The 23,971-nt window shown below is 43.6% G+C and overlaps 1 protein-coding gene across 1 annotated transcript; it reads right to left on the bottom strand.

Moving 5' to 3' along the window:
* Positions 1-551: 551 nt before the first annotated feature.
* Positions 552-23,801, bottom strand: ZDHHC5 (zinc finger DHHC-type palmitoyltransferase 5). Its single transcript, XM_045558094.1, has 12 exons — positions 23,456-23,801; positions 19,033-20,212; positions 11,966-12,087; positions 8,326-8,483; positions 6,630-6,802; positions 6,372-6,474; positions 5,697-5,788; positions 5,125-5,257; positions 4,202-4,325; positions 3,631-3,743; positions 2,306-3,165; positions 552-1,877 (listed from the first exon to the last, which is right to left on the bottom strand). Exons 2-12 carry the CDS (start codon positions 19,134-19,136, stop codon positions 1,712-1,714), a joined length of 2,148 nt encoding a protein of 715 aa, XP_045414050.1. The 5' UTR covers positions 19,137-20,212; positions 23,456-23,801; the 3' UTR covers positions 552-1,711.
* Between the last annotated feature and the right edge of the window lie 170 nt (positions 23,802-23,971).

Below are 23,971 nucleotides of genomic sequence, written 5' to 3'. Positions count from 1 at the left end.
TGTTTTAGTCTAGGATTTCAGAACAAGAGTTTGTATACTTAAGTTAGGGATGTGAAAATAAAGAGTTCTGGTCACTGTCCTGAGATGAGTATCTGAGTATACCTGTTTAAAATTAGGGCACAGCCTTTTGCTTTTGTCAAACAGAAGACAACATTAGGTATCTAATTGAATTGCCACCCATATCCAGTCAACCTGCTTTCAACAGGCTTTCATACATTAATCACTCACCATCTCACCTTTGGCTATTTCCAAAATGAGCTTTACTTTCCAGAACCAAAATCCTGCTAAGGAACAGCTGTGACACAAGTCCAGAGTTCTCTAAGCTTGGAAATGACAAAAAGCTTTGGTGGTTGCAAGAGAGTTTTTGGGGGAATTTTTAAAATCACGCCAGTAAAACCAGGACCTGTTTTAAGTGCTTAATTTCCCTATTGTCCTGCCTGAAGATGGGCTGGGACCAGAGAAGCTTATGAGGGTCTCACTGTGATGACTCCCACCAAAGATCATTCACCCTGCCTTAACCAGACAAAATAACACAAGTCAGGGGGAGCTGGTTAGATCAGGATTTTTTTTTTATTCCTTGTTGGTTTAAAATGGCTAATCAGAATAAAAAATAAAAGGGCCTCTGTGTAGGGGCTGGGGTCTCCCCTATTTAGAGGTTAGAACCCAGGCATCCCCTCTACCCAGCACCATACTAAGGTGGGCTGAGGGGTAACCCCCAAGGGACAATCGGAGGGGGCTAGGCCTGCCACTCCTTCTCTCTATCCCCAGTTTTTGGCATGTGATGAAAAATATTGCTTTTTGGATTCTTCTCTCTTGGCCTTGGATTTTAAGATCATGTTAACTATGTAAGCTAGGGGAGCCTCTGAAGGGCTAGTTGAAGAAGCCTACCCTAATCCCTCTCCCCCAAGAAGAGGGATCATCCAATATTGTTTTTTGAACTAGGCCAAGCTCTTCCTGATCTCCCCCACCCCACCACCAGTGTCATGGAGATATGATCCCTTTCCTGGGGAAACTAAATGCCAATGAGCCTAGAAAACTAACTCTCCTCTCCAAGTCCTTCCCTCTTCTGACCAAGACCCCAGATTCACCTCTCCCCAGCTTCTTTCCTGATCACTTAGCACCAAGAGGGGGTGCTATTTCCTTAGTTGGTAACTGGGACGAGAGGGAACCACGGGGAAAAGGAAGACTTCGATGTCTCTCCTCTTTTCCTGCTGGTCTAAGGAATGGGAAGAATTAAGATCCCCCTCCTTACACATATCCCTCCCTCATTTTCCCATCCCAGGATAGATATATAATTTCTTTGATATTTATAATATATATATATATATATATATGTACACACACACCTGGTAACGCAGAAGAGGAAAAAAATAGAATCCGTAACAATAATAAAAAAAATTATTTCTGATTTAAAAATGATCTGATTCCCTCCAGGGCGAGCAATTGCACAAATGTCCACTGAGTCTGGTCCAGGGATTAAGGAAGGGAAGGTCTTGAAGGGTAAAGGGGGGTTGCTACCCCAGTCTCAGGGCCCCAACTCTCCAACTCCCCAACCCCCACCGCATTTTAGAAAACACTCCTCATCCTCTTGGAATCGGTGGTCTAAAAAATGTCCATGTAGGGGAGGAGAGCCCCTTGAGGGAAGGAAGGTGGCCACCTGGGGCCCTTTGGTGTAGGCGCAGAGGCGTTAGGGAGGGGAGGCGCCGAAGGCTCACACCGAAATCTCATAGGTGGTACCACCAACCCCTGACACCTTCTTGACTCCTCCCCTTGTGGGGCTACTGAGAGGTGGCTGGCCTGGGCCAGGGGAGGCTGAGCCTATACTCTTAGGCTGCCCGTTGGATTTGCTGTAGGCTGTCTTGAGCTGTACTTCATCTCTAGGAAGAAAAGAAGAGACAGGTGTCAGAGAGTAAAACACAAAAGGGAGATAGTTCAAAAATTGAGACAAAAATGATATGCTTTTCTATATACATACTTTCTTACCCTAACATTTCCTTTCGTTTTATTGTCCAGTTTAAAACAAGCCCGATCCCCTATCCCCCTAATTATTTCCAATAGCTGCTATCTCATATACTTATTCCCAGGCAAATATCTTTAGGAAGATAGAATTAAGGAAAAATCATTAATCTTCAGTCTCTTAACAGGAATTACCTATGAACACAGATGGAGTGAGAGTGAAAATGAAGAACTATCAGGATACCCGAATCCACTTACAGTAGGATGTGCAAGTAAAGCCCTGATACCTTCTGTAGGGTGGCATGCTAATTTTAAGTCGGCTGAGGGCCACGATGGTACTAATACTTACTTGGGTGTCAGTAATGGCTGCAAGGCCACTTCTTCTGTCTCAGAAACACCAGAAGGGGCTTTTTGGCTGCTGTAAGACATCGATCGGCCCAGGTATGGGGCAGTTGGGCCTGGTTCTGGGGACCCTAGTCCCCGGCCCCTTAGCCCATCTGGCTTGCCAAAACGGGGGGCAGCTGGGCGTCCCAGTGGAGTCTTGCCCAAGGGTGATCTCTTCGAATCATCTGAGGAAGAACTAGTACGAGGGGCATGGCCTGAGCCTGGTGTTGACTGAATGCCTGAGTCCCCCAAGCCTGGTTCTTCCTCCCGGCCTGGGAGTGGGGGTGACTGGCGCAGCAACTTCTCTCGCTCCTGGAGGGAGGCCACAATGTGGCGTGACAGATTGTCATAACGGACTGGTGAGGGCTCTCGGTGTGCTGGGCCAGTTGACACCAAACGTGGGTGCCTCTCGGCTTCCCGCTGCTGGGCCAGTCGGGCTGACAGGAAAGGAGAGGTGTAGCCTAAAGGTGGATCTGGCTCAGGCCCTGCCTGCACTGACTCAAAATCAGGGCTATCTGAAGGAGTGAGCAAGCTGTCATAAGATAGGCTTCCATTGCGTGTCTGGTTGGCCAGGCTCTTATAGGAGGTGGAGGTGGTGCCCTCTGAACGAATGGACTGCAACTGGCCCAGCTCAAAGCCTGTGCCCTGGGCTGACTTGAGGCTGGAGGAACGTGAGCCACTGGATAGCGGATCAAAATGAAAGCTTTTGCCAAAGGTGGGAGAACGGAAGCTGTCTGGCTCCAAGCTGGGCTCTGAGCGGTAGCTGGGATGGCGGCTGCTCTCTGCAATTGAGGTTGGCTCCTTTAAGCTGTCCCCACGACTCAACTGAGGAAGAAATAAAGCAGACTCTTAGTACTTCTCTTCTGACAGAAACTAGACCCAAGAGCCCAAGGAATCAGTCAAAAACAGTTATTTACTATGTGCCAATAATATGCTTAGAACTTTGACAAGCATTATCTGGCTTAACCCTTAAAGCAAATCTATGAGTTAGAACAAACGATATCTCATTTTAAGATCCAAGAAAACAGGGCTTAGGTTAAGTAACATGTGGTGGCAGACCTGAGTTTTGAACTCAAATCTAACATTAATCAGTGTTTTTATCTATTATGCTATATTGCCCCCTCTGATGAAACACATTACCAAGCTATCAAGGAGATGCAATTCCATGAATGCCAACAAACAGTAAAATGCCCGTGGTTTTCTTCTCTTCCCTTCTGCCTTTTCCTTCCCCCAATCTTTTTTCCTCCAAAACAGCTGGCATGTTATGACCCCCCTTAGAGTACTCAGTACCTTGGCGCTGGAGGAATGAGGCATGGCGGCTGATGTACTGCTGCTACTGTAACCCGGCCGATACTTGTACATGGTAGGTGTAGGGGGGCTATCCTTGCCCAAGAGGCTGCTATCTGCAGGTAAAAAGGTTCAAGAGGCACTATTTTACAAGCTGTTCTCTCAATCTGCCAAGAGTTCCTTAAAGTACAGAGGGAGTACAAGTTAGAAACAAGAAATACCCAGTAAAAGGGAAGTCTAAGGAACATGATTTTGCTGAAATCAAGACTAAAGACTCATAGCACCCCAGAACTCAAGGTGGGTGACTGCACCAAACAGGTCCTAGGATGTTCTGGTCTGTCTAGAGGCTGACAATTTCCCCCACAAAAGTCCAATTCACTGCCAGTAGCTTATGTGGCATCCCTTCTCTTCCAGCTGTCCAAAGAAGTGGCTGAAGTACCAACTGTTGGGTGTTTACAGCCACAACACAAGCAGTATCTCCCAGCCCTTGCATGTCCTCTTCACAGCTCACAAGTAAACTTCTCACTCTTGTCTTCTAGTTTTCTAGGATCTCGCAGGTCCAGGCAGCCCTTACCCTCATTAGTAGCCAGGCCGAGGTGTGTTCGTAGCCCCGTATAACGGCTCAGGTCCGGCTTAGGAGGAGGTGGAGGTTCAGCATCTGCAGACTGGCTCTCTGTTATCTCCAGGCTTCCCTTAGACTGGATAAATGAGGGAAGGGAAAATCAGATTTGGAGAAATGGGCATTAGGGCAACTCAAAAGTATTAAACTGGTATAAGAAAGGTATTGGGAAGTCAATAGTATATTCCTAAAGTGGGACTGGAAGACAAGGCAAAAGAGTCAGTTTGGAGGGTGAACACAGTGGCTCATGCCTGTAATCCTAGCACACTGGGAGGCCAAGGTGGGAAGATCGCTTGAGGCCAGGAGTTAAAGACCAGCCTGGGCAATAGCAAGACCCCCATCTATGTACAAAAAAACCCAAAACTAATAATAATTTTTAACATTTATTAAAAAGTCAGTTTGGGGAAACGAACTGAATAGACTTGGAAATCTAATGGAGAAAAGATTTGTTTTTAAATTTTTTTTTTATTTAAGAGATTGGGTCCTCCTCTGTTGTCCAGGTTGGAGTGCAGTGGTGCCATCATAGTTCACTGCAGCCTTGAACTCCTGGGCTCCAGCGATGCCTTAGCCTCCTGAGTAACTGGCACTACAGGTGTACACTACTACACCCAGCTAAGTTTATTTTTTATAGGGATGAGGTCTCGCTATGTTGCTTAGGCTGGTCTCCAACTCCTGGCCTCAAGCAATCCTTCTGCCTCAGCCTCCCAAAGTTCTGGGATTACAGTGTGAACAATTGCACCCAGCTGTATCTAAGTAATTTTAACATAAATCAGTAAGTGACAAATTCTATAAGGAACACGTAACTAAAGCAAGTTTCCATCTCTTTGCCAGTGTGAGATTCCCCAAGTTACCTAGCTTTACATCCCTAAACTCCTCACCTTAGTTCTCCTCAGTTCTCCCTGGATGCCATTATCCATGATCTTCACAGTTATCTGCCCATCTGACACTTCTGGTCGAAGGAAGGGAGGTCTAATTACAATTGTCTTCTCTTTCTTTGGTCTCCCCAAATACCTGAGTGTTAAGAATGAGAAGCCTTTCATTCATTCACTGTAATATGCAATGGTTGCCTACTATGTGAAACATTTTTACAAATAAAACAGTCCTACCAGGCCAGTGAAAAGGTTAGCACTAAACCAATTTCTTTGATTCCATGAAGAACTGCGGCTTAGACCTTTGTGAGCACATACCTAGCTCAAAGCACATAAGTAAAAGTAAATCTATCTCACCCATCCTCAACTCTCAAAGAAGATTAACCTTAACACAAAGAATACCAGCTACACTCACAGGGTCCGCTAAAGGAGGGGCATGGGCATGTCTCTACCTTGCAGGCACTTACCGTTCTAAATAGAGAACTTTTCCTAAAAAGCTGTCTTCCACCAGACCACCCCTATATCAGAACCAGCCCAAAGCACACAAAAGGGTGAACCCTAGACTGAAGGGATAGGTGTACCTGGGTGCTGGAGAACTGCAGAGTACACGGCTGACATTGTTACAGCAGCCATTGGTGAAGGGGTTCACACCTCCCCGGAATTTACCCGTAACCTAGAGGAAGGAAAAAAAGACCAGATTAGTCAGAAGATGGGACCTTGACCTCCAAAGGCCAGAACATAAAATCAGTGATAAATTACTATGTATCCACTATCTGGGGGATACAAAAATGAGTAAAACACAAACCTACCATCAAGAAACTTATACTGTGATGGTTAAGGACAAGGACTCTAGAGTCAGGGTCCTCACTGAAAATTCTAGGTCTATACCTCATGGTAGCTGTCTGACCCTAAACATCAGCTTCCTCATGTAAAATGGGAACAATAGCTTTCTGAATATTGAAAACTAAGATGATATGCATAAGAGTAAGCAATTAATTTAATATGCACAAAAATCATTATTTTTCTTTAAGTAGTACTATAAGCTTGAGGGCTGGCCCAAGTCTTTTATTGTTTCTATATAAACTCAGAGCCTAAATTGTCCAATATACAGTGGACATTCTGTAAATGTTTATTAACTAAGAAATGGCCTCTGTTGGCATGTTTACATGAGAAAATGGGACTACCTCAGCCCCTGCCACTAATCTATGCATCATCATAAAAGGTATTCGGGGGTCTCCCATCACATCTCTCCATACCTGTTCATTGGTTGTGCGTCCCCGAGCCACCAGCACCACGTGAAATCCCGTGAGGCCAGCTACAGGGATGAAGAATAAGCCAGCCACACACATTACTGCCATTCTGATGCCAAACAGTCAAGGAAAACAGAGCAACATGGTCTCACCTTCCCCAGCCCATGCTGTAGCCATTTTCCCTTTCACTCTCACTACCAGAGAACTCAACTTTCCTCATTCCTCCCCATTCCAAGCTCACACCCCACAGGCCTTGAAGGATACGTGACAGCAGTGCGAACCCCTGAGAGTTCCTCTATGTGGTAGAGGACATAAAGGAGGCCAAAGCCAAACACACCCATAATGTGGGCTGTCAGGGAAAGGAGGAAAAGGAAGAAATAACGGTAGTTCCGGCGACCAATACAGTTGTTCACCCAGGGGCAGTGATGATCAAATTCCTAGGGACAAAAAGAGATAAACTGAGAGGCATTCTTGGACCATAGGACTAGATCACTTCTGTCAAGAAGAGGAACAAATGGCAGAACTTAAGTTCTGCTTTTAGTAATTTATGATCATGTTCACCACTTAACTTCAAACTAAAACAGGCTCATGAAGTTTATCTTGCTCTATAAATCTGTAAGGGAGGCCAGGCACTGTGGTTCACGCCCCTAAGACTAGCACTCTGGGAGGCCAAGGTGGGAGGATTGCTTGAGGCCAGGAGTTCAAGACCATCCTGAGCAAGAGTGAGACCCCATTTCTACAAAAAAATAGAAAAATTAGCTGGGCGTAGTGGCATGCACCTGTAGTCCCAGCTACTCAGGAGGCTGAGGCAGGAGAATCACTTGAGCCTAGGAGTTTGAGGTCACAATGAGCTATGGAGACACCACTGCACTCTAACCCGGGCAACAAAGCAACACTCTGTCTCAAAAAAAAAAAAAAAATCTGTAAGGGAGACCCTTTCAGAGGTTGGTCAAAGGCCAAGGCCAGCTCTCAAAGTTTATCCTGTATGACCAAGGAACTCTAAAAGGGACAAATGTCAGAGGCTTTGCAAAAACATCAAGATTCGTGAGGCAAATCTGGCAGGAAACTGTTTATAGCTAAGTAAAAATGGACTGTAGTCAGTGAGGTGGTACACACCTGTAGTTCCAGCTACTCAGGAAGCTGAGCAGGCAAGGAGGATCAATTGAGGACAGGAGTTTGAGGCAGCAGTGCACTATGACTGTACCCATGAATAGCCACTGCACTCCACCCTAGGCAAAATAGTGAGACCCCATCTCAAAAAAAAGAGAAAAAAAGGATGGAAAAAGGGATAAGGATAAAAATAAAAGACAAGGAATGCTGAAGAACAAGCAGGAAGAGAAAAATATAACTAAAATTTAAACACAACAAAATGATTTTGTGGAAATGAGAGAAAGCAAAGCCAGGACAAATAACCAAAAAGATAAGTCAAAGGATTGAAGGCTAAAGCTATAGCTCTTGGTGTCAGGAAAGCCTATGCCCACCTGGGGTTAAAGCATCCCTCCTTTAAACATCTTTGCTAACACCTTTTGATAGAGCTAGACTATGTAGCCAGGGTAGTTAGCCAGGACTATAATTCATCCAAGGGGCCAGGCACAGTGGCTCACGCCTATAATTCTGGCACTTTGGGAGGCTGAGGCAGGAGGATCACTTGAAGCCATGAGTTTGAGACCAGCCTGAGCAATACAGTGAGACCCCCAACTCCACAAAAAATTTTTAAAAATTACCCAAGCATACTGGTGCAAACCTGTAGTCCCAGCTACTCGGGAAGCTGAGGCAGGAGGATTGCTTGCGCCCAGGAGTTTGAGGTTGCAGTGAGCTATGAAGATGCCACTGCACTCTAGCCTGGGCAACAAAGCAAGACTCTGTCTCAAAAAAAAAAAAATCCAAGGCTAAGTATCTATGGTTAGGAAGATGTCAACACATGTTAAGTATTAAGTCTTACCCTACCCGGGATTCTTACCTCCACACAGTTGTCACAGACACTGCAGTGGGAACATCGAGGAGGACGGTAGAAGCGGCAGGTAGCACACCATTTCATGCGCACCTGGATGCCCTTGATCTCCACTGTTTTGTAAAGGGGAGCTCGGAAATCATCTTCCTTGTCCTCATCCTCCTCAGCTGTAGAGAGGAAAAGTTAGTTGAAAAACAGCTATGCCAGAACTACAGTATGCACCAAGGATGCAATGATGCTTAAAACATGGCTTCTGCATTTGAGGAATTCACAGTCTAATGGGTGAGACAGACTAGGAATTAATAACTATAACACTGTGAGATCAGCTCTGTATGTAACACTATGGGAACACAGATGAGGAAGTAATTTATTCTGCTTTGGGAAGCGAGGTTTAAGAGAAAATGACTCAGAGGTGGCACGGATATGCATATGCTGATATTCTTTGGTTTAAGTATTATGAATATATTTTAAAAGAAATAGATAATTTACATATCAAAGCATGCATATAATGAATTTGTATAATAGTTCAATATTTACAAGCACATGACTGAACTATAGCAACCCAGGAGAGGGACTAACATCAACCTTTTTTCCTTGCACAAATCCTTTGCCCAGAATGTCTTCCTGCTACTCTATTATTGTTGCTCAAGCCTCAAATGCCCTTTCTCTCAATTTTCAGCTATTAGATAAGTACCATCCCATTTCAAAAGTGCAAAGACAGGCCAGTGCAGTGGCTCACACCTGTAATCCTAGCACTCTGGGAGGCTGAGGCGGGAGGATCATTTGAGGTCAGAAGTTCGAGACCAGTCTGAGCAAGAGTGAGACCCCACCTCTACTAAAAATAGAAAAAAATAGCTGGGAGCAGTGGCATGTGCCTGTAGTCCCAGCTACTTGGGAGGGTGAGGCAGAAGGATCACTTGAGCCAAGGAGTTTGAGGTTGCTGTGAGCTAGGCTGACGCCACTGCACTCTCGCTGGGGCGACAAAGTGAGACTCTGTCTCAAAAAAAAAAAAAAAAAAAATCTGCAAGGACATTATTTGCCTTCTCATCTACAGTAACAAATTGTTATTAATCTAGGAAAAAAATACATGTGGGAAGGAAAAATTAAATAAGCTATGATTTAGGGATTAAAAATTAAGTTTTTAAATTTTACTGACTTAGAGAAATGCTTATAATATAAATAAGTGAAAGAATGCAAAGAACTGTACAATCAGAAAGCTCCCACTTTGAAAACATAAATAAAAATAGACACAAATATATAGTACAGATATGTGGCATGTATAAACATAAAAATATATATATATAAAAATCTGCAATATACTGCAAGGATATATACCACAATATAGTGGTAATTATTTCTGGGCCGTGAAATTATAGGAGATATTTTAAAATGTTTAAATAAAGGATTTTTCTTTTAAAGGAAAAAAATTCAAATGCTGCTTATTTTGAAACTTCTAATCCTTACATACCATCATATACCTGAAGTATGCTCTTTCCTCCTCTTAAGTACTATAGGTCTTTGATTACTCTTACAACTTATGATAGTGTATTTATTCATAGGAATGTCTTCCCTATCTTCCTTTCTCAACTGAGGTACTTGAAAGCAATGACCTTTTAAAAAATTCATCCCAAATGACCATGATAGTGCCTTCGATATAGTACATCAATAAATACTTGATGAATGAACATTAAAGACTCATTAAATAGCCTTCCTTGGCTGTAGGGACACAAAGTTCCTACCCATCACCTAATCTTGGAAACAAGTCACAAATGAAGCACAGTGATGCACGCTTTGGGAGCACAATGAATTTCAGAAAAACTTCATCTCACCAGAGTTGCTATCCCAATCCTGTCTCACTCTTTCTTACAAGATAACCTCACATTTGAGAGGAAAATTAGATGTCATCAGAAACAACCTTTGTCAGATTCTCTTCTTTCCACCTCTTATTTCATTGATAATGATTCTCTCAACTCCTATCCCAACAGCCTACCCCTTCTGTAAACATAACCTTCCAATATGCACTGCAAAGCATCTCCTTCCTTTAGGTATCTACTTTCAATTATCCCCCTGCTTCAGCTTCAGCTTCTCTCTCTTCTCTGTTCCATTTCCTCATGCTATGAACATGCTAAAGTCTTCTGTATCCTAAAACACCCCCTTCTTCTCCCATAAGATATTACTCCATTTTCTGCCATTTTGCTTACCTCTTAAAAGAGTAATTTGAATACTCATTGACTCTGCTTCTTCATGTCCCATTTACTGCCTTTTAAACCATTACAATTTAGTGATTTACCTGTATCTCTTCCTCATATATACATAAACACACTACTAAAACTATTCTTGGTAAGATCAGTTACTTCTTAGTTACCAAAACAATGGGAAATTTTAAATTTCCATACTATTGAAGCTCTCTAATTTCTGATACCGCCAACCATCAGCTAGCTACTTCATTTTCCTTAGTTCCCACTTTCTCTTCCTACTAACCTTCTTGCTCAATCTCTCTTCCATGGCTCCTCCTCCTCCTCTGCTCGTAACAATGTCAGTGCTGATCCAGTCTGACTTTGGTTCTTTCCTAATCTCACTGTTTCTCTGGACAATCTTATTCCTGTTGCTTCGAATACCACATGGTTGAAGACTCCTAAATCAACATCTTTGACTCTGACTACTTAATTGTACACTGGGTAACTCTACCTGGATAACTCATAAATATCTCAAGTTCAACATATGTAACAGTACACTCTGTCTTCCCTCCCAACCTGTTCAACATACCTATAACTCATATCTTGCTTTACAAAAATCAACATCCAACTTGTCTCCCAAGTTAGGAATCTTGAAACTATCCCAGACAATTCCCTCACCCTCTTTCTCCCTTAATAAGTTGTCATGAAAAATTGTATCTATTTCTGAAAAAATCTGTAAATCCAGCCTTGAATTCAAGTTCTCATTTGGTTTATATGATTGCCACTATCTCCCGAAAGGTATCTGTACATTCTTATAAAAATTATTTTTCTAAAAGGAAATCTGATCCTATATGTTCTCCAATTAAAGACCTCTTGCTATCCAAAGGAAGAAGTATGATCTTTATTTTAGCATATAAAGACCTTCACAATTTAGCTCTGGGTTTATCTCCTGTCTCTTCCAGTCCCACCATGCACTATACCCGCCAGCCACATCGAGCTCACCATTTCATGGCTATAGGCTTCTGCATATGGTGCTTCCTCTGTCTAAAAATACCCTTCCCTTCCATCTTCTATTTGAAGTCTTTCCCACCTACTTTTAGCAGCATTTCCCCAATTTATCTACGCAGATATAAGTGCACCCTTTTCTGCGTTCTCAAAGAAGCTTGCTCATGCCTCCATTATAGTTTACATCACACTGTTATAACTGTAATTCATTATGGGTGTTATTGTACCTAGCAATACTGCCCGACCCATATGCTCTAAATATATTTCTACTGAATGAATAGTTAAAAATCAAAGATTTGACCCAAAGTGAATCACATGGCTAAAAGTTATGACATACATTCCTAAAGACCCTGCCTGATTTCCATCATCAGACTATCAAAGTATCCCATAATCCCAGGACTCAAGGCCCAAATCATTATTTTTCAAAGTCAGGAAGGAGCTTCCAAGAGAAGAGAGGGAGATCTTACCTCGAGGGAAAATTCCTGGGTCCATGAAGGTGGCCATGCTGAAGTTGGCCAGCACAAAGAGAAACACAATCGCATTGTAGATGGGCACTGCAGGTGACACATACAGGCTTAGTCCTGGACACCTGCACAGATAATAAAGAAAATGAAAGGCTGCCTCTAACACTTTGGACACCAACCATACTCATAAAACTCTATAAAGATTCAGCCCCATACCTTTATATAAATCTTGCCATCCCAAATTATCTTTACCCTTCTCACTAAATGGGTCCAGTTTCCCACAGAACTGCTCACTTTAGATAAAGGTACAGGACTCAGAATCTTTCCTATCTTAACCCCTGCACTAAGGTCTGTGTTCTTCTGATTCATTCTTAACCTGTAGATCTTTCCACATGTTTTGGAATATGTCCGCATCTCCTTTCTAACCAGATGTGAGAACTAGGGACTGACTATGTAACTGACACCAGCTACATTCCCTTCTCTGGAGCAGCCTGAGGCTTCTGGATCCCACCCATGTCCCACTGACCTCCACACTGGCCCAAAGCATGGAATACCACTTGCCTCTCCAGCTCCTCCTCCCTCTTCCCAGCTGGCTCTGAATCACTTTCAACTGCCTAAAGTTTCTTTACTGTGTCAGATATTCCTGAGAGTTTTATTCAACTAAAGGCTAGTTCTCAAGGTTGGGAAATTTTTAAAAACACAGATAAAAATGGATATCAAGACACAGAACTAGACCCACTGAGGTCTAAAAATGAAACAAAGGAGTGGGGGAGGAAGAAGGAGAAGATATCATACCAAAGCAGCTCTAAATTCTGTAAAAAAAAGAAACTGGCCATACATATCCAGTACTCCAATGCAATCAAATTAAGAGACATGCTTTAGGTAACTTTTCTTTGACCAAAAAAAGAATGTTTTTTTCCAGGATTAAGCTCAATTTCTTTCAGACTGGGACTCTAAGTAGGAACACTTCAAGAGCTCTTCCTTTCTCTGCTGATTTCCTGGAAATTGGAAGTTTCATAAGAACATCTGATGTGCTGCTTGCTTTGTCAGGAGTATCAAATGCCCTCTCTCGTCTCAGCTCAGGGAGAACTTCCCACTACAAGACAGTGGCTAAATATCCTAATCTGCTTTGTGCTGAGAACTTAATCTCTAGAATTAGGACAGCATCTGTCCTTGTCCCCTTTATCTGGACCAGTAAGATGGAAAGGAAGAGCTCACTGAAGGAAAGGAAGAACAGGGCCAGGAGAATAAGACAGCATATGACTCTGGAGGATTAATCCACAGCAGTCCTAGACTCTGTCAAGAGGTGATCTGTCCCAATCAAAACAAAAAGCACAACCATGAAAAGTGATTCTGAACAGTTTGGAAAAACAAGCTCCTTACTGAGAATTAAATAAACCAAAGATAAGAAACAAAACTGTCACAAAGCATTTCACAAATCTTTACCACCATCATCTATTTATTCAAGTTCTATCCAGCCATTCATTAAAAAAAAAAATGTAAGTAAATATTTATTATATGCCAGGCTTTTTAGATAGTAAATAGCAATTAACTTTCTGCTTCTCTTGATGGGTCAGTACATAATTGGCAGACAGAAAAATGAAGCTGGAGAGAGGACACCAATTTTAAGGACAAAATAGACCTTTAGTCACAGTTTTATGCTACCATCAAATAAAGTTCCCTACGGAAGCTTCTTCCTCTGTGAGTTCTTTGGTTCAAAAAAGATGTCCCCTACCTTGGCAGTGTTTGGGGCTAGAATATAAGCAAGAAGGAAGAGTCCCTGCACAGCCCCACCTCAAAGCCTGACCACCTAGGTTCCTTAGGAGGGAGGGAAAAGAAACAGAAAACCAGTCATCCAGGTCAGAGCCCCTCCCTAGTACTTAGCTGTCGCTTCAATTTCCGCCTGGGGAAGAAGAGAAAGGGTGACTCACTTGACTCCTACAGCCTGGGAAGATAATTAGAAGGGAAAAAGAAATTAAATCCTTAGAACACTGAGGTGCCCATAATTTTAAAAGTCTCATTCCCAGAATTGGCCACTGTGGCTACTGAGGCCTCTTGAGCTTCTGAAAGAAAGAAGCAAGGGTATCCTCCATCCCTGAGGGAAACTAAAGTGATAAGACTGAGGTATCAGCCCTTCCACAGGCCCAACTGTCACTCTTTCTGACCCCATTCTTTTTTGTTTCATTTTAAGCAAAGCAGCTCACCCAGTTTCCTGGGTAGCCTGGCAACCTACCCCTGGATGATGAACTTTACCCCACAACCTTCTTGATAACCCTTTCCAGATGAAGTCTATAATCCTATATTGAGTTCCAGTATCTCCTGACAAAATAAAGCCTGCCCCCACAGTGGCAGAATCTAGAAACGATGCATATAACTCAACTTCATGGGCAGGATTTGCTTCTAGACCTATTGCTTCTGAGGGAACACCCAACCAAGGTCAGGCATGTGTGAGCAGAGCCTGTTTCTGCCATATTCTAAATTCTGCTTGGCTGGAGGAAAGATTTTCCGTTGCTATAGTACTTTGCCAGATTCCTAGGTGACCACCCCAAGTGGCCTGTCTGAATCTGTTGCCTCTGATGGAAGGAGATGAGGCCAGAGCTGACGAGAGGAGTTGTTGAGGCTCGTCCTCAGACTACGGCAATAATCACAGAGCTCAAGAAGCTTAGGGAGTGGCCATAGCCCAGAAGGCTGGCTGACTCACTGACAGGACTCCCAGACCTATACCATCCCAGGTAAAACAGGTTCTTCTGCCCACCCATTCAGCACTCCTGTTTTCAAGGCCAAATAAAATTGGGAGAGTGGGTTCCAATATTCACACTCCTGAAACTCTGTTTCCTAGCACTCTCTAACATTTCCTATTATAAAAATGGTTAAGTTCCTGGAAAGAAAAACAAAGTTGGAGTCCAGAAGCCTTGGATTTTAATCCCTGCCTCAGTAAATGCTTTGCTATGTAGCCTTAGGTAATCCATAGGAAACTCTACAAGCTTGTTACTTCAGCTACACAATACAAATATGAGAATAAAGAAGAACATCCGAAAAGCTTCTGGAATTCTTTTTAAGCCAGCTGGCTTAATATCGAGCATTCACTGGATGGAAGACACAAAAAAACATTATTAACTATCACCATCATCATCAATTATCATTCCAGCTCCACCTTCATCCTTAATTCCACTTCCCCTGAGGTACCAGGGATTCAAGGACACTTAAAAAAGAGGCACTAAGCTCCCAAGGAATAGGTCTATGCATTCCACCCATGCCTAGCATATTGCTTGAGCATATGATATGAGTAGTGTTCCTTGTTGATGAAAGAAGGCTGGAATGAATGTTCCACTTCCTGCCCCTGGAGGTCCTCACTTAAGACTGCTTTCCTGAAGAGTCCACGGGAAAACAACTTCTCCCTTTATAGGTAGGTAAGTCTCTCTTTAAAACACTTGATTTGTGGTGCCTCTGTAACTCACACTTTCAAGCTGCTGAATGTTAGAAGTAGGACCCAGGCACTTATTCCAGGATAAGAAAACAATGTGGGAAAGAAAAGGAACAACCTCTTCTCAATGCCTTAAATCACGAAACTGCTCCCACTCAAATCAGGTACTAGCACCTCCACAGTTAGGGGGCGAAAAGACCAGAGGGAGGGCCATCGAGGCTGCCCACCTCTCTCTGGGTAAAAGGGTCAGAAGGGGCCAGAGGCCAGCTATATTATGGATGGGAGCCTGGAAAGATCATCATGGATTTCTGGACAACCCTGACTTTTATCCTCCTTTTAGAGGATCACCTGAACCAGAGCCCCTCCCCCCAGCCCCTCCCCACTGGCTTTAAAAATGGACAGTATGAGACACTGACTGACTCGACTAATTCACAGCTAGAGACTTTAAAGATAGAATTCAGTGATTTCAAACAGTGTTGCCAACAGCCCTAAGGAGGTCTCAGGGGATCCCAGAGAGGCAAAGAGGAGATACCAAGTGGCCGGGCCTCTACATGCCAACCTCAATTGAACCAGTGCAGCCCTTCTTTTTATGTTTTTTTATATATAAGATTTCATTTGAAAAAGGGTCACGTTGCTTAAATAAACGGCTCTAGGTCAACTACCTCATTATAGAGAGGAAGAACTGAAGAACTAAAGTCCACAAAGGTTAACAGACTTTTATCAAAAACAGTCCTAACCTCCCAAAGAGCGCTTATCCCACATACCTAGCATTGCCCTCTTGCCAGTCCCAAAAAGAGATTAAACTATGACATATGAGGATCTAGGTAGTTATCTTAAATGAAAAGTCTAGTACCTAACTGGGAGGGAGAGGGTTATTTTAGAGCAGACACTCTTCCCTCCCAAACAGTGAAAAGACAGGATCCCCATCACTCCTGCTTAGTCTCAGTACTGGACAAACTGAGTGAATGAAAGGGATTAGGGTTCTAGGAGGAAAGCCTCAATTGTCCTATCCAAGCTTCTCTAGGGCAAAAGAAGATCACTATTTCTTCGATAACCAAACTCAACCAGTAATTTCTGTTCACAGCTTTCCCTACTTGACAAAGAAACATGGAGGTTACATTGCTCCTAATTAGTTGAAGCCTACATGCCTCCACTAATTATGTCTGTCAGCTGAAAGGGACTCTTCCTCCTACTCCCAGTCCTCTGGGTCCCAAAGTAATTCTCACCTGGGGCTTATACTGATGTAAGAACAGCCAGTTGTAGCCTGGTGAAGAGAACAGGAGGATAACAGAGTAGTTACAGATGTAAAGTCCCATGCAGGAGCTGGTTCAGAGAAAGCCTCCCTCCTACCTCCCCATTTGAAACCATGAACCCTCTTTTAGGTTGTATTAAGGTTTTAAACAGGGGGTTCTCTAAGAAATTGAACCTCAGAAAGGATAGAAGCCATGGGAAACCAGTTTTTGAGAACAGTGGTGCCTCAGCACAGATAAATGCTTATAGAGGTAATATTATTGTTAGATGGAGGAGGAGAATTTCAGAGGTACCAAAAGCTAAGTGAGAGAGTAGGATAAACAGAGTGTACATGCCTTCACAAGGTGGGCAGGGAAGACCCTTGGGGGAAAGGTGAGCCTAGAAATTGGCCATGTGGAAACTGATGGGGGGCGGGGCGGGCGGGGGAAGAACTCAAACTATGACTTAGGACCAGGAAATAATTCTAAAGAGTGAATACTGTCCTCCAAAATCCTTTTTCCTGGGGTGGAAAGACTATGGAATAAGGAGGGCCCCTACTTTACCAGCACCAGGGAATGAGAAAGTAGGTTAAATGGCTTCAACTATTGGTTGAGAAAATGCCTATGTCAGGACAACTCTTTGTGGGCAAACTGGTATAACCAGCCAAGCACTTCAGTGGTTCCAGATTAGCAAATTAAAAACAAGGATTCTACTTGCCCTATCTCAAGAACATAGGTTGAAAGAAACTACTTAGTCCCTTGAATTTCCTAGCTTCTCCAAAGGCTTTGCCTCTTGACAGAAAATAGACCCTCCCCAATTAAGCAGGTCTAAGGGTGTCAAACTGGTCTTGTACATACCCTTCCTGACCCGGCACTACAACTGCTACAAGGATACGAAGATATAGTGTCCCTTGGTTAAAATGTTGATTCCACTCACTAGCCATACTAGTAGAAACCAAAACAAGTTCTGAACTGAAGACTCACCCCTCCTTTTTGGTAGCCAGTGCATGAAGGACAGAACACTGAACATGTTGAGTTTAAGCAAGAGAAAAAGATTATGAAGAAAAGAAAAGTCAGATATAGAAGAGCAGGGCTGTCCTAGATCCTTGAGGGATTCACCAGGTGTGTTCAGGCCAAAAAATCTATGACTTCTATACTTCAGAGGAAGAGGTTGAAGTAAGATGCTGTTCATATTTTAGATATTCAGTCTTTCCTTCCTTGTTTAAACACTAGATAGAAATACATCAATATTACTTTACTAACTTTTTTGGCAAAGTGACCTATTTTTTCAGAATTTCTTTTGGCATTTGAAGCTCAATTTGGGGGATTTTCTTTCCCTTCTATCTCACATTTAATTTCTATGTAACTGTCCTCACCCCAACAATTGCTGCTTCAACGAGCCCAAGCTGCCTTTATTCCTTACCACTTCATTTTCTTCCTCTTTCCAGCAGCCTCATATTGCTCTGAATAGCACCTCACAATTAGGTTTGAGACTAAATCATAACAAAGTGAACTTCCCAGAAGATCTAGCATGTTCTGATGACTCTAAGAGCTGCAAACAGAGTGCTAAATCAATGACTCAACAGTATAAGGCTCAGAAGGCTGGTGCATGTTAAATTTATACACAGGTGACAGCAAAGATGCTTGCCAGATGGTCGACAGCTAAAGGGAAGGGTAAATCACTCAGTCTCCTCCAGTAACAAGCAGATGAACAAAACTGGAAGACTTTAAGTGGGATTGATGCTGATCTTAGACCCTAAGTGGGAATCTTTCAATACCAACTGTTTTCCCCAACAGAACCAGGGAATGAGAGAATTACTGTCATTCCTGTCAACAGGAACTAATGTTAAGAACTCTCTTCCTAAATAAAACTTGCCCGTTCCCAGTGGTCTTCACTTCCCCCCTTAAGAGTATAGAGAAAACCACCTGAGTAACACTAAAAACCGAAACTGTCTCATTGGTATAGCCTATAATTCAAGTCTGAAATTATCCATTACTCTTGTTTCCACAATCTCAAACCTAAGCTTCAGACATCCTGGGAAAAGCCATTAACATTTGAAAAGCCTCTAGTCTAGTCTAGTTCTCTTTCTCTCATAGAATTGATTGCTTAAGTTGCTTCAAGCCTCTCTGGTGGTTTCCTCCCACTTCCTTCCTAGTTTAAGATCATCTAATGATGGAGCTGGGTAGGAAAATAAGAAGACATCTATGATTCCAATGTAAGGGAGGAAGGGGAAGGTAGAAGATTCAGTGGAGTAAAATTTATAACATGGCTGAAAGGATAGCCTTTTTCACACTTTTCTTACGTGTCTCTATGATTTGGATTTACCCATATCACACACCAAGCACTCAAGAGAAAACATACCTCCTCACCTCCCATGGAGTCCCCTCCCCACCCCCACAGCTGGGAGAAAACTCACGTAAAGGCAAAGAAGAGTGTCGTGGCTCCCACTAAGAAGATGGCGGCTGCTGAGACCGGGACATACTTGCTGGGTTTGAATCTCTTTCCAGACTCTGCGGGCATGTTGGAGCTCTAATGGGAGATCTGCCCTGCCGCATAGCCCAGGCCCACACAGCGGCAGAACAGACAAGAAAATGGGATGAGGGAAACACAGAGCACAGAAGGAAACCAGGGAAACAGAAAATTCAAAATTATCACCCTTCCCCCTCCCAAATAAAACCAAAGGTCAAAAGTTCTCAAATGAAAAAAAGCATATGGGAGGGGGAAAGGTGATTCTAAATGATAAATAACCACCTCCTCAAAACAAGGCAGAAGGAGAGATTAAGAAATATAACTTGTACAGTTTAAAAACTGGAGACAAACAGTAAGCTGTACACATGCAAATGGTTGCAGGTGGAGAACACAGACAGTCAGACAGATCAAGATATAGCTCATGGATGGAGGCAGGTCTTCAAAAGTAAAGATGGAGAGGATATCAGGGTAAAAAATTTTGGGCACAGAAAAATTCTTCTGGGGAGATACAGCAGTACCTCCACGACTACCACACATCCACAAAATGTGAGCTGCCCCTAAAAAGAGGTGTGCCCTGTGTTTCTATTTTAATCCAAGAAGGAACCTGGGGCCCCTTCCAACTTTAAAGAGAAGCTGTTTTTACTGCAGTCTTGTCCCTTTTAGGCAGTCTTCTCAATGCCACCACTCCCACACCTTGACTTCACCAGGGCTTGTACTCTGGTAGTGGTAGTTTAATTTTATTTCTCTCTTGATGGCTAAAGCTGGACAACAGCTGTTAGGAGGTTGACTTGTAAATCCCTTTCTTTCAAGGGGGAGGGAAAACAAAGAGAGCAAGCTTGTCTGTCTTCAATTTCTTCTTGTTATTCCCAAGCCCTTTAAGGGCACCGTTTCCCATACAGTTCATTCAAAACTAAAGGTAAACTTAAAATCCTTGAAGCCATGTTCTTCTCAATAAGCAGAATAAGATGAAGAAATCAATTCCACTTGATGATATTGTAAAAGATTACTGAGGATGAAAGAAAAGTTCCAAAGATGTCCCTGTTTCCAGGTTAGTCAATGTCTCTGATCTTTCTTCTTCAATCTTAGGCTTTCCATATGCAGAGTTCAACTGGGTTATGGTGCCTCACCTGGAGAAAAACAAGTATCTTTATCAGAGAAATTCTTTCAGGGCATTTCTTAAGAACACCAAGACTAAAACCCCACAGGCTGCTCCTCTGTTAAAAAGTGCCTTTTGAAAGAAAGATTATTTTCCACTTCACTTACATGTATGTGGGCAAGGACTCTGAATTGGTTGGATTCAGAATCCTTCACTCTGCTAAGTGCTGTTCAGATTGGAAGGAGGAGAACATGGTTTTACCTGGCCAAAGGTTATCAAAGGACTAGCTCTTCTAAGGGAACCATCTCACCTGACACAAATGGGTAGTAACAAATACCAAGGATATTAAAATCTAAAAACAAGGGCACAGCAGTGAGCGTAGTCCTAGAACAGAGATTTCTCTTTGACAAAGACAATATTTATTGCTACAATGAAGAAAAAATTAACATAAAAATTAGAACATCAAGTCTTATTTCCTTCTGTGTATGTCTCTCTCTCTTACCTTTCTATGCTTTTTAGTTATAACCCTGAAAAGGAAGCAGAATGTTTGATCTTCTGGAATCACTCATTAAAGAACCTGGGTGAGAATTGTTCTTGCCCAGAAAGGCAAGAGTTCTCCTATGAGAAACTAAGTCTACCGTAGGAGTTGGTCCTCTTCCCAATTCAACAGTTTTTTATTCCTGCATTGGCCTATTAGGAAGTAAACTAAGCTCCACCTACTCTAATATATGATTAACAGTAACAATTATTTCTGTTGATGACAGTGGCAAAATAACACCAGGACCTTGGACTTTTACAGGATGCTTTTCATCTAGTGATCTCAAAGCACTTTACTCACATTATCTGGTGACACAGTCCCTTATCCCATTTTGTAAATTGAAGGCTAGAGAATACCTGAGGCCATTCCACTGAATCACTTGAGCAGCCAGGTTGAGAACCCAAGAGCTCACATGCCCCTTTGCTGACACACTCTTTCTACCTCTTTCTCATCCAGTATACTACCTGCTCAGTGATAACTTGGAATCTGCAGACCAAAAATTTTACTTAAGTTAGAATTTGCAGAGAAAGCAGTTTTATTCTAAAGTGGTCTAGTATTTTTTTTTTTTTTTTTGAGATGGGGTCTCAATATGTTGCCCAAGCTGATCTCAAACTCCTGGGCTCAAGTGATCCTCCCATCTCAGCCTCCCAAGTACCTGGGACTACAGGCACACACCACCACGCCTGGCATAATCTAATATTTCTTAATACCAGACACAGAGATTAAAAATATCAAAAGATTCAGACAGTGAAATACAAATGTGCCCCGGAATTTATCACTTCCTTTCTCACCTGTGGCACAGAAGGCAAAGGTACCCGCCTTCAAGATTCATCATCTCTCTTTAAAAATAGGGTTTAGAGGGCCAAATAGCAATAATAGAGCAAACACCCAGAGATTACAAGGAATTGTTACAGTCCTGAAAAAGATAAATCCTCTCTAGTTCCTGATTCTATGATTATTTAACTCTCAGTTAAGCTGTATCAAAGCCCGGCCTTCTGAATTTAGGCCTAAGTAACTTTATCAACAAGAAGCAAATTCTTATTTGTGGACAGTACATACTATCAAAGCAAACTTTTCCCTCAAAACCCCAAAGGTTAGAGAAGATAGAAAATTACACTACTTAAATTTTACCTGTAGTAGGATACTATTTATTATTTCAGATTATATTTTCTACAGGAAAAAAGTCACACGGACAAACATTGCCCTAGTAATGCAGAGTCATGAAAGGCCATACAATTTTGGGAGTACAATACTAGGATACAAAAGAGATCAGCATCTGATATGTTTGTGCAATATATATTATAAGGGACAGGTTAAAACCTAAGAAATAATTGGGTATAAATAAAGATAAACCAAGTCTTAGCAGAAGAATGCGCTGCAGATAATAGGATGAGACTGGAAGGTTGAGTGTGGATCATCACAGCCTGGATACATACCAGTATCAGAAAAGTATACACGAATGCGTATGACATATTCAGGCACAGAGTAAACCATGGAATGGAAGTATGTGTATGTAAAACAAACAAACAAAAAAAACGGAGTATGTGGTTTGAAGGCTTTAATAAGGTTTAATACAGGTACCTCCTTAAAAGGGTGAATGAATATGAGCAGTATAACTGACACCACAAGTATTAAGTAGTGTTAATAGTACAACATAGTAAAACTGAATACACACTAATGGAGATGCCATGGAATAATCCACATGCTGAGATATGGAAGAGCCAAGTAGAAGTTTAATTATGGGTGAGGTAGCAAAGTACATGGCGATATAATTCTTGCAAACATGTGGGTTTTACAGAATGGATCATAAAGAGCATTCTGAAGAGATCTGATACAGGACAGAGGGGTAATGGGATAAAAGGATGTGGATGAAAATATAAGAGCAACCTGGACAAGATGGGATTAACCAGGAAGTGCAGAATCCAAGGCAGTAAAATGATCTAGAATGTAATAGACATGTGATCCTACAACTGCCTTCATAACTTTTAAGTCACTTTCTTACTTCTCATTTCAGTGTTTTCATTTGGCTAAGTGGGTAAAACACTTTCCACCTCCCTGCCCCATGAAGACATTCCTATACGTAAAATATTGGCAAACACATTCGAGCTCCACTAGCAAAAAGTACAAAGTACTAAAAAGCACAGAGCACCCGGCTGGTGGGGGTAGGGGAAGGAAGTGGACGGGTGGGAAAGAACAGGTAACAGGATGAAGCTTGAGCCAAAATAAGTATCAGCAGAGTACGGGCCAGGGACCCGAACCGCAGAGCGGTAAAAGGGGAACAGCAGCACCCAGTCCCTACCCTGGAGCTGAGGCAAGGAAAATCACCCTCTGGGGCAGAGCTGACGACCGCTGAGACGGAGCAGACTAAATCCACAGCGGCAAGGCCCACTGGGGCTGAGGGAGCGGGCTGTGGGGCACGGCAGAGCCCGGGGGCGCAGGGCTGGGGGCGGAAGGGGCGGCGGCTGGGCGCCAGACGCCGAGCACCGGGGTCCCAAGCCGGGTGGCCTGGCACTAACCCGTTCCGAGCCCTGCCAGCCGTGGATCCCCGGCCTCTACTCGTCGTCCGTTTCCGCGGCCCACGGGTCCTGCCACAGTTGGATGACCCGACTCGAATGAGGGACGGGGCCTCAACCCCCTCCCCCTGGCCGGTCCCTCTTCCCTAGAGGTCACTCTCCCCTCCCACCTCATTGGTCTGGCACTTCCGGTTCCGCAGGGGCTGGTGTCCTCGGTACTCACCCCCGGCGCGGTGCCCGTCACCGGCGCCGTCGTTGTCACCACCGCCTCCCAGCAGCGCCGTCTGGCCTCTGAGAGGCAGCGCGCGGCCCCCGCACGCTCCACGCCCGCCCCGCTCCCGCGCGCTCCCGCCCGGCAACGCTCGTCTTAGAGCCGGCGCGCGGCCGTTGCCCTCAGTGCCGGGTCTCGAGCCCTCCCAGCGTTCCCATTGGCTCCCTGGCCCGGGCGCGCGCGACGTCTCGCGCGGGGCACGTTTCTCTCATTCATGCGGCTTGTGCCGCCGCGCCCGCCCCCGCTCACTCTCCCATTCACCCATAGCCCCCACCCCAACTCAGCTCTGGAGCGTGCGCGCGAACTCCGGCGACCGCAGCGACCTCGCGCTCTGATTGGCTGCAGAAGCACAGCGCGTACGAACGCGAGAAAACGAGAGCGCGCGCGCAAGGCCGTCAGGTTCTGGCGACGACTGGAAGAGGAGGGTTGGCGTACTGCGCAGGAGTCAGGAATGAGGAAACGGCTGAA

This window comes from Lemur catta, chromosome 7, assembly GCF_020740605.2.
Source record: "Lemur catta isolate mLemCat1 chromosome 7, mLemCat1.pri, whole genome shotgun sequence".
NCBI lineage: Eukaryota > Metazoa > Chordata > Mammalia > Primates > Lemuridae > Lemur > Lemur catta.
The sequence above is the reverse complement of the archived record's forward strand: the minus strand, read 5'-3'. Positions and strand labels throughout refer to the sequence as shown.

What these genes read in the sequence shown, in the direction of transcription:
- ZDHHC5 (XM_045558094.1), bottom strand. Translation starts at nt 19,136, where the DNA reads ATGCCCGCAGAGTCTGGAAAGAGATTCAAACCCAGCAAGTATGTCCCG. An exon ending in GGGGTTCGCACTGCTGTCAC is followed by an intron (nt 6,475 to 6,629) that starts GTATCCTTCAAG and finishes GTTTGGCATCAG; the next exon opens with AATGGCAGTAATGTGTGTGG. An exon ending in CAGCCATTACTGACACCCAA is followed by an intron (nt 1,878 to 2,305) that starts GTAAGTATTAGT and finishes TTTTCTTCCTAG; the next exon opens with AGATGAAGTACAGCTCAAGA.